This window comes from Cricetulus griseus, chromosome X, assembly GCF_003668045.3.
Source record: "Cricetulus griseus strain 17A/GY chromosome X, alternate assembly CriGri-PICRH-1.0, whole genome shotgun sequence".
Classification (NCBI taxonomy): Eukaryota; Metazoa; Chordata; class Mammalia; order Rodentia; family Cricetidae; genus Cricetulus; species Cricetulus griseus.
Window position 1 is genome coordinate 18,817,518 of NC_048604.1, and position 11,156 is coordinate 18,828,673.

Below are 11,156 nucleotides of genomic sequence, written 5' to 3' on the forward strand. Positions count from 1 at the left end.
TACCAAAAGAATCTAGTAACAGACTTGTCAGTGAAACCAAACGCCACTTGACAATTCCCTAATTAATTTGACTGTCCAATCTGGTGACTTGTCTGCTTAACTAGCTTCAATAGGTAGTCCTGGTAACAGCAGATTTTTTCATATACATTCATTAAGACCCTTCTTGAAAATTCAGCCTTTTGAATCCATTATAGTGTCATTTTGCTCAAAATGTTAAGAATGGCTGTTTTCCTTAATAGTAACTATAATTGGCTTTCCCCTTTTCTCTTTTTAAATTTTCCTCCATTCCATGCTGTGCTGCTTTGCACTGACTTTGATTGCATGCTGTACCCCTGGTGTATATCCATCATGATGATGTTACATGGCTTGTTGCTGGGATATCTACTACACCCCATTCCATCGTATCTGTCATGGTTGTGTAAATGCTTCACCCTTCCATGTGTTGCTTCCATGATTTCCTACTGAAAGTGCCCATGATGCACGGTGCTACACCTTCCACTGTGTCTGCAGCAGCAACACCTGCCACCAGCGTTCCCTTCGTTCCAACAACTACAGGCAATCAGGTTTGGCCATTTATTTCATCTGTTCAGACCTAGATAACCACAAGGTGTTGAAAAGGCACAGTATATACCTTTTGGATTGGTGCAAATCCTTAGTCCATATGCTTATGTGTTTCTTAACCAGTCATTAGATTTGGAACATTTATTTGTATGTATAATTAGGGTAGTGCATGTGATTTTCTGTTTATCTCGGGGTTAATCGGCAACATTTTACTCATTGTTAATTGGTAAGCAGATGCTACTCGGGTCTTTCTATATCAAATTATTGCTACCACACCAATCCTCAAATGTATATGCTGTATTGAATATGCCTTAAATGCTTTTTCACCCTGGTGAAGAAGAAAGTGGTTTTACTGCCCCCCTTGTTTTGGTTATTGTGTTTGAACTTTGATTTAGTAAACACATAACCTTTACTTGCAGTTCCACTGGAAAGAAAGCATGCTATCACATTTCTTTCCAAGGGATGCACATCTTTATTATCACCCAGTGATGACATCAGAAATTCCGTCATGTAGACATTGGATGTGTTTGTGTTGTTTCCATTTTCATTTGGTTTACGTTTTTCAGGCAGACTCACAGCCAAATGGCCAATTTTTAGAAAATCTTGAAGTGGGGAGGCAATTAAAAGAGTAGCTACTGAATGCCATGATACCTGTTTTGCCTTATCAAAGTGCTCACTTGCCCCCAGGCTGCTGCTTAAATTTCAAGCATGATAGCCAAGAAGCACACAACATTCATTCAATGGATAAACCACACCCTCTAACCTGTGTATTGATACAGTGGAAATAGTAAATATACTTAGTTTTCTGTGAAATTTATTATCATTTTGACATAACGAACTCAAGCAGTGAACAAAAACGGGATTCGTCTAAGAAATCATTTTAATCTAAAATCTTTTTTACTACTATAGATGCCCCAATTATCAGTAGATGAGCTGAATAGGAGCATGTTTGTTTCACAGATGTAGAAGTTACCAGTAGAACAGTAAGTTTCTTTAAGCATTAATAGATGGTATTTGTAGGCTGTATCTTTTATTTACACAGTTGTGTTTATTAAGTTTGGGTAAACATTTTCACTTAAAAACATTGCTTATAACTTGAATTTGACTGTAAATTCAAAAGTTTTGAAACTGAAATGTGAGAGAGATTTTTTTTGTTGTTGTGGAGATGACAGCTGTTGCTGTATTTTTCTAATGAGCTCATAGACTCAGTAATGTTTTTCTATTTTCAAAGGGCCAAAAAATTATCCAAAAGCACAAATCACATTTAAGTTTTAATTCTTTAAGCTTTTTTGTTCGTTTTGTTTTCAAGAAAAGATTCTCTGTAACACTGGCCATCCTGGAACTCACTCTGTATACCAAGCTGGCCTCAAACTCAGAGATCTGCCTGCCTCTGTGTTCCAAGTACTGGGATCAAAGGTGTATCCCGCTACACTGGACTTAATTATTGAAGATTTTTAAGCTTTATTGTTAGTTGAAGTAAAGCAAAGTAAATTTGTCAGAATTTGGCTGACGTGATCATCTCAAAGACAGTGTTATGTTTCTTTCTGAGTCAGTATAGAAAGCTGTGCTCTTTCTGTATGTTGCAGTATGTTGCTTCCAATTAGGTCAAATAGAACTGCACTAGCTGTTTTAAAATTTGAATGACATACAAAATTCAATAATTATTTTCATTCTTTTTTCACCCTCAACATTTGACCTCTGCTTTGCCTGGTCCAGAGGTCATTAGTAGCACACACTTAGGTCAAGCAGTCATTCACACGGAATATGTCTATTGAAGATACTTAAGAATCGTGGGGACCTAAACTTTAGAGAGCTAACAAATGAATCTTTTCTGAATTACATTGTTAGTGTAGAAAGTCTGAAGGTCTCCCACCTTCAGTGTGTTATTTGGTTGAAGGAGGTAGCTGAAATGCCCGCTGGTGGCCTACTTCCCTATCTCCCACTAACAGGTCCTTAATACTATTTCAGACAAAGCCCATAGCTATTATACACTAGGTAAGCAGGTCCTCTCAGTCATAGGAATCTTTTCAAAAGCTGTGGGAGAACTGAAGGAGCTGGAAGTTAGAATCATTGTCGCAGGTGTTATTTGGGATAGTAGCAACTCGGGAAAGCCCTAGACATGAGAGTGGAGGTTTGTCCAATGCTTGCCCGGTTCTCATAGGACATCAAGGTAAAGAAAATCAAACAATTAATTTACATAAAATATGTTTGGAAGAATGGTTTTTTTCTTCTTGATTCCTTTAAAAAATTATGGAGGAATTCCCCATGGGAGGCCTCACCCTCTCTGAAGAGTGGATGGGGGTGGGGTGGGGAGAGGTGGAGGGAGATGGAGAAGGGACTGGGGTTGGTATGTGAAAGAAGATTGTTTTAAAAATTAAAAAAAGAAACAATAAGACATTTGACAGAATACAGTAACTTTCACGTGCAACAAGTGTGAAAATTTTCTCCAAAGATCAAAAATGTCATTTTGTATAATAGTAAATGACTTGTTCAGGATTTTTCTGGAAGGGTGTAAGATATTCAGCTAAAAGTGTAAAGCTTTGTTTACTATTGGACTTTTTCCAAGTGTTTGGTATTAAATACAACTTGGGGGTACATGTCTGTTGAATGAGGTGAACTGATGGTTGGCTGATGAGCAAAAAGTTTGGCATTGTTAGATAATGCCTTAAATATGGCCATCATGGGAAGCTCCCATAGACTGTCCTAGCTATGTGTCTGTTTAGTGATTGTTTGCATTACTCCCACTGTCACAGACATAGAGTCTGAAATTCAGAGTGAGGAATATCTTGGCTTAGTTCATTTATAGAAGTGGAATAAGAACTAGTCTCCTGACACCTAGTACAATAACCCTTCACTATTTTTTTTTTTACTGACTCTCTTGTTTTGTTTTCTATTTCAGTTGAAATTCTGAGCAGCAGAGTTACAGAGTACCCAAATCTCTCAAGAAGAAACTTGTTATGGCCTTTTTATACATATTCCCGTATGTCCTCTTCTACCAACACAACTATAAGCATGGTGCAGTCAATATATTAAAGCACATACAACAGTCAAAAAATTCAAATTTAAAATAAAGCATTCCAAATTCTGTGAAGATGTTAAAGCAAATAGAAGGTTGACCACTATGTGTTACCTAATATGGATTATTAATTGTAAAAGAATTAGCATATAGAATATAACCATACAGCTTTGTCATTTATATGCCTTATCAGATCCATATTACATGAATTATCCATCTATCATATTGGATATAACTGTAAAATTTTGCAATTTTTGTAATGTTAAATGAACTTCCACAGTGTACTGTAGGCTTACTGTACATTCTTGGTGGATTAATTCTGTTTTTGAAGTGTTACCTTACTGTTTGTTTACAGGATAGTGTGTTGGATTGATGTAGAATGTAACGAATATGTCCAGTACCATTTTACCCCGTTGATATATTGTATTAAATTGGGTTCTGTTTAGCTTTTCCATGCTAGTGTTTTGTTGTTTATACGTGGTGTTTGATTTCAGTTAAATGCATTAGTGGGGAACCAGAGGTATATGTGATTGAAAAACATGACAGGTTCATGTTAATATGCACTCTTTAAAACATTTCTATAAGTTTCTTGATGCAAACATTTAAAAGGCCTCACTTTTGAGTGTACACAAAACCTGTTCATAGAATTTTACATGTAGATCTGACTTTGCATAGTTAAAATATGCTCAATTTTTAAAGAGAAAAATAGTTACCAACATATGATAGGAAAGTTCACGTTACCCTTAAACCATTCCTTTTAAATAACTTGAAAGTCAAATATTCACATTCCAATAAATTTCTGAACATGTACAAAAAGTATGTAGAGTAGCTGTTACATTTACTGTGTCACAGGAATCCTGTCTCTCAGTTTGAGTGTCTAAAATTGAGCCATTTGTCATCTTCAGTTGAGAAACTGGTACTTACTAGTTTAAAGGTATGCTAATCATAGCTTATAAATCAAGCAGAGAGATGTGGGCGTGGAGACAGTTTTTATATACTGGCAGAAAGTGTGTAAAACCTTTGCTTTGTAACCTTTTGCACAAGTGCCATTTTTCAAATGCAAATGCCTCATGCTCTTTAAACTATTCTTTGAATAATAAGTAAGATGCAGTCTAGCAAAAGTCAATCCAGGTGAAAGAGAATTGTTTCCAAATGAGGCCTTACCTCCCCAAATGGACAGTCTTTTCTATTGATCACAGAAGGAGGCTGAGTACAGATTTGGAAAAATGGCAGGGATAGGGACAGGAAGACATTTAAAATGACTGATTATGCAAAAGAACTAGAAAAGGTTTCCACAATTGTCTTTTACTTCATTTTAGCCGAGTTTCCAATTTTCTACAAGCTGCAGTGAAGTAGCAAGCTTTGACAAGTTTTCTCTGCCAAAACTTTAACATCAGAGTTGGGGGGGGGGTCTCAGAACACAACCTATTTTTTTCTCATTTGAGTTTATTTGCCTTTATGTGTGATTCAAAATTATAGTCAGTTTTATCATCATTTGGCTGATATAGAATAGCAATATCCCATGGAGGTGTGGTATGAATTCTTCTTACTAATGTGTATGAAATAATCTCACAAATAGCAAATAGCAATCCATCTCTTTCGATGACATATAATGTACCTTTTCTACTCTACATAGTTATTAACATTACTATTATTATAACATGGAGGAAACATTTTCCAACAGCTTAAGTAGATTTAATATTTTCTACTCAATATGTATTCTCCCATTGGAAAGTATAAAATCATCAAATTGTTGGATATATAAAGATCGTTTTACTTCATGAACATCACAAGAAAAGAGAGCATTTGGGATACCTTAAGACAGGTAGTTGGATTGATTTTCAGAACAGTGGAGTTGGCAAAGACTTTATTGCCTTTTCCACGGCTGATAAAATAGAGAGCCAGGCAATGTGACTTGCCTAAGGCTGCCTAGCCATTGTGGGAACCAATTGTTCCTCCCTTTTACATCTTTTTTTTTTTGGAACATTTGAGGCTCCAACCCAAAGCAGATCAGATTGGCTCAGAATACAAAAAAGCAAAATTACCTCTGGTGGTTTGTATCCTATAGATCTTAATTATCCAGGTGAATCCTGGTCCCCAGTGATTTCTAAACAGTCTTGTTTGTATATTGGGCCTCTGCCCTTTGTTTATTGGGCCTCTGCCCTTTGTTACCTATTGCCTGAAGTTAGAGATTAAGAGTTGTGTGCCCTTTTACCTGTGGGCTCTTTAAACCAATTAATTTCTGTTTTCTAAAATCATAACTCCAGAAAGAATGTATCTGAGCTAGTCTAGATGTAGTTCTTAATGGATATGGGAATATTTTGTGCAAAATGAACTTTTTGTAGTTTGACATTTTAATGCAACATACTATCTCATTTAACTTCTTACACTTTTGACAAAAATAGACAGATGATAAACTTAGAGTAGAGCTGTTCTCATGTTGCTCTAAGCACTGGAAGATACTGACATTGACTTATTTTTAGGAAGAGATTCAGTGAGGAACATTCAGGGTAGTTGTCTTTTTGGTGCAACGCATTTCTGGGACATACTAAAGTTGATATGTACATGAAGTTTAAGAAGGCAAACTCAAAGCTCGAACATTTTGATCCAATTTTACCGAGTTTTGAGGGAAATGAAACTTTTAAGTTGGCACTCTTTAGTTGTGCAATGACTAATGATCTTATTGAAGAAAAAAACAAGTCATTAGACTTGTCATTAGACTATAGTCTAATATATAGTCATTAGACTATATATATAGTCTAATGTCATTAGTCATATAGTCATTAGACTATAAATTGAATTAACAAGACAAGTCACAATGAATCAGTGACTCTAAACAAAAATTTACTGAATCATCTGTAAATAAACTAAATTCTAATCAGTTGTGATTCTTAGTTAGCTAGCATTTTTTAGTCTTTGCATTTTACAATGGCCTCTGTTTTTATTTCTCCAAAATTATTGGTTTTGTTTATCTTCTCAGCCTTTTGCCAAAATTTGCAAGAGCACTGAAACTTGGATAAAACATGTCAAATATACAGATAAGCAATCTAAACAGGTCATTTAAGAAGGGCTTAGTAGATTCAGCTTTTACAGAAAGCAGTATGAGACCATAATATTTTAAATAGGGACTAAAATTAAATTAAGTGGATTCATAAAATTGCTACTTAAATACAGCATTTACTTTTGACATTGGAGCATGAATCCACAGCCAGCTGTTGCTTTTGATGTCCGTTTCCTAGATTAATTTGTATCTGGTCGTGAAAGCAGTCTTCTTCCATCCATCTTGCTCATCCATTCTGAGCATGCTAAGCACTTTGATCTTGCCATAACTGTTGTCCACTAATGGGAGCCCTCAACTCCCCTGATCTCCAGGAAAAAGCAAGTACCTGCTCTCCACTATCAGCAGGAACCAAATGACATGAATGTGTTTGCCTTGAATTAGCTTTGACTGGCATGACCAGTAAGACAATGACGTGTGAAGAAGGAACAGCATCTACACTATGTTGTAGGAAATGATGGAAGCAGCTGAGGCAGCTCATATGCAACGTTTCGGAATGCCAGTTGTTTCTTCCTTGTCTTGGAAGAGTGCTGGTGAGATGCTCTTAGGTGAAATACAGCCCAAGTTTGTTGAGATCTGTCAGTCTGTGCAATGGGCTATGGTATGTAGAATGATTAGTAATTGTAGTTATCTTTACCCTTAAAAAAAGCTCTTCTACATTTCACTTACATTGAAATGGAAATAAGTAAAATTGGAGGGTCCAGTTCTCAATTTTGATTTGTAGATTTAATAAGATAGTGGTCTAATTTTACCAGTGCCTGTCAAAGGTAGTAGAATAAAATAGGTAAAAGAGTTGAATTTTTTTGCAAGTTTAGCAGATAGTCTAATCAAACTGTAAATGTAATTACAAATATAGGCTCTGAGTACCAAGTCACTAATTGGTGCCATGTTTTCATTTTTTTATTGTTAGTTTTAAGGTTTTTATTTTACTACGTTTTTGTATCTAAGTAACTAAGGAATTTAATTTTGAAGAAGAGTTAGAGCAAGTTTAAGTTTTTACTACATATATTCAGACCATTTATTAAGCTCTAAGCTGACACTGTAGCATAACACGGTATAGATTACAGTCCATAACTACACTCTACAATTCACAATTTAAGAACAAATTTAGCTTTGTATGCAAATAATAGTTGTCAGCTAAATATATTTACTTGTTGCTTTGGCAACAAAACTACAACATGGCTACCTTTAGACATATGTGCATGTAAAGCTTTTATTGGTAAGCTATATGTGGTTCATGACAGTGCAAACATATAGAAGATAACAGCTCAAAACGATGTTTTTGAAGCCCCCAGTTCGTGTGAGGATTGAAGCATGATGCAATGTTTAGAAATTAACTCATATTAGTGAAACCACACCTAAAGATACTATAGAAAAACCCCTCAACAGTGTTAAGAAGCATATGCTGCAGTGACCTAACTGTCTCAGTTAGGGTGCGAATGTGTGAGACACACCTTTTTTGCACTTATGTACATAGTCCATGAAAGCAATCCTTGGAGCTTTGTAAAGTATAAGAAGTCTGTGGTACTAGCAGAAAGTTAGTGAGAATGGTTTCCATGGCTTTGAGAAGGCAGTTATTCTTTGCTCTGAGAATTAACCAAAGCATAGTGTTGCAGTGCTGTTGTGGACACTTGCTAACTTGCTAGAGTTCACCAGAAGCTCAGCCTGCTAACATATGCCAGATCCCCCTTAACAGCACTGAGCGAAAGTACAAAACACTTCTTCTAGTAAGGCTACTAGCAAAGGTTATTTGTCTTGTGAATTAATTCCCACTGTACATACACACACACACACACACACCCCACACTCCTGCATACACCACATAATGGGTAAGCTTCCCAGCAGAGGTTTTCTTTTTTCAATTATAAAAAGCAGGATAAAATACTCCGTCCCTTACAAGATAGTTTCTTGCACATCCGATTAAAACAGACTTCATCCTTCATAGTTAATACATACATCAATTAATATGGACTTAAGTGACAAATTTTTAATGTTTTAACTAAGCAGAAGAAAAGCATCCCGAAGCTAACACAACATGGAAGTTGGCAGACAATGTCAATCTATCTAACCCACTCTGTCAGTTTTCACTCCACACTTACAGATAGCCAAGGAACTTGACTGGTGCCCCCACCAGGCACTGAGGCTTATTAATGGTGGAAGTTTGAATGATTAGGGGCTGGATTACCCTGGCACTTCCCATCTTGAGGCAGGTGTCAGTCACACTGGAAAAGGACCCATCCTAGGCTGAAGGTAGTTCCTGTGAAATGCTGCTAGCCATCCTGCTACCTCTTGGATTACAAAGAGCTGCAGCCATAGCTCAGTAGTAGAGCACTTGCCTACATGAGTGAGGCCATGGATTTCATCCCCAGCACTGCAAAAGGAAAAAAGGGAAGAAAACGAGAGAACAATGGAAAACAAACCAAAGCCAGAATGCAACCAAGCCTTAGATGTAACCCATAGCTCAGGGCCAGTTGGCTAGAAATTACTCTTCTTTTTCCCTCAGCTCCTGATCACTTAAGATTCAAGCATACCAAACATCCTGACAACCTGAGCAGACATTTTGGCCGATAGAAAATGTAAACAGACATTTATTTTGTAGTTAGGAATGCCTGATTCAGCCTTATTACAAGCCCCACGATTTCACTTTTGTCTTTACATGGACATTCCCTTGTGAATTTGGAATTAATACAAATATTTTCTCATAAGGTCAATAGATAAAATTTTGTGTGGTGCTGAGAATATGGCTCAGGGCTTTGTGTGCTGTGCAAGTACTCTAACAATGTGTCCATTCAGATATAATATTTTAAGTCCAGAACTATTGACCATAAATTAGTAGGGATAAGCCTTGAAGCATCACAAAAGATAGTCAATGAATTTATAGCATGTGTATGCTTACAGCCACTTGGTCACATGCTGAAGCTTAAACATAGTGACTGTATTTAAAGCAGTAAAACAAGATGGAGAATTAACTATAACAAATGCATATGACTAAAGCCAAAAGATGACATCAATTGGTATTAACTTATGACAGTCATAATTTATAGCCCCTCTATCTGCCCTTGCTATAAGTGAATTACCAACATTAAAAATCTGGTTTATTCCAGAGGAATTTTATGTTTATTACAGAACCCCTCTTTAATTGCAGTGTACCTAAAAATGAAGAGTGCTTTTGTCTGACATAGGTTGCCACTCTTTATAGGTACTGCAAGAATCTTCTTTTATGTCATGTTACTTTTAAAAATACCTCTGTAGCAAGACCTAAAAGAATTAAGCAAGCTTTTTATCCCAAACACAACCTTGAGACTATCTGTCATAGAACTACATGGTTCCAAAGCTTTATTTCTGTACACAGATGTTATCTGTTAATGACAGAAACCAAACTGTTTGTTGCTGTGTCTGTGTCTAGCAGTTGAGTGAATGATATGACCATCCATTTCATTAGATTCTGGGAATAACCTTTTCAAAATAAGTTCCTTTTATTATTATAGCTATTGCTTTAGTTATAAAATGAGCCATTTGCTCCCAAATTACAATAATTGAAATGAAGTCCATTTTTTAAAAGGTGAGGTCTCACTCACTATAGTGTGTAAACTAGTCCAAATTCCATGACTTAAATGGATTGATTCTTCCATATCAGCCTTCCAGATGGCTTATTTTGTTTAAAATGATGAACTAGGTTACTCCCTGTGTAATTTTAAAGGGATAATTTATGCCTTAATCTAACAATGATCTGGATTACAGAAAGTGGAAGAATTTGGTTTGAGCAGAAAAAAATGACAATTTAAGAATGTTATAATAGCTGAGTGGTGGTGGCACACGCCTTTAATCCCAACACTCGGGAAGCAAAGGCAGGCAGATCTCTGTGAGTTCAATGTCAGCCTGGTCTACACAGAGTTCCAGGACAGCCAGGCTACACAGAGAGAAACTGTCTTGAAAAAAAATGAATGCTATAGTAAGAAAATTCTTAGCACTGTGCAACAATTAAGCACTTAAGCAATAACCAAAATATTTTACAAATAAAAACTGTTCACATAATATTTTGTCCCCAAATGCAGTAATTCATTCCCTCAACTGCAAATGTTTGGACTTTTTCAAGTTACAGTGTTGTATTCCCTGTTTGTGTTTAGAAGTGTGCATTATGTAGCTCATTTTAGTATTCTACTTTTTATGTTTATTTTTTATTCTTTTAATAAAGTTTTCAAATTCCTTGGTTATGCCTTCTTTTATGAATTCTTATTCACATATTCAGACAAAAGTTATTCATGTTCTAGTATACCAAACTTGACATTAATAACTCTAACATAAAATTTAAGTTCGTGATTTGGCTCCCAACACTGCCTCCCATCTTGACAAGAATGAAATGAAGAGCACCAGTTTCATATGTCATACTGAAAGAGGAGGATGAAATGGATAACTGGTACACACAAACTTCTCATGTGTTTTAGAATATGCCTTTGAGTTTCTGAGGGACATTAGAAACAAAGACATTTTTGTTTTATTTATTTTATTTAACAATTCACT

At 35.9% G+C, this 11,156-nt stretch overlaps 1 protein-coding gene across 6 annotated transcripts in view; it reads left to right on the forward strand.

Annotated features, from left to right (window-relative positions):
• Positions 1-10,849, forward strand: part of Mbnl3 (muscleblind like splicing regulator 3) — a 100,570-nt gene extending 89,721 nt beyond the window's left edge. For 5 of the 6 annotated variants that reach the window (XM_035450163.1, XM_027432094.2, XM_035450165.1 and 2 more), the window contains 3 exons: positions 469-563; positions 1,471-1,544; positions 3,461-10,849. In XM_035450163.1, coding sequence (XP_035306054.1) covers positions 469-563; positions 1,471-1,527 — 152 coding nt within the window. In that variant the 3' untranslated portion in view covers positions 1,528-1,544; positions 3,461-10,849. The remainder of the gene's footprint in view (positions 1-468; positions 564-1,470; positions 1,545-3,460) is intronic. The other variant, XM_035450161.1, reaches the window with a different exon arrangement.
• The last annotated feature ends 307 nt before the right edge of the window (positions 10,850-11,156 follow it).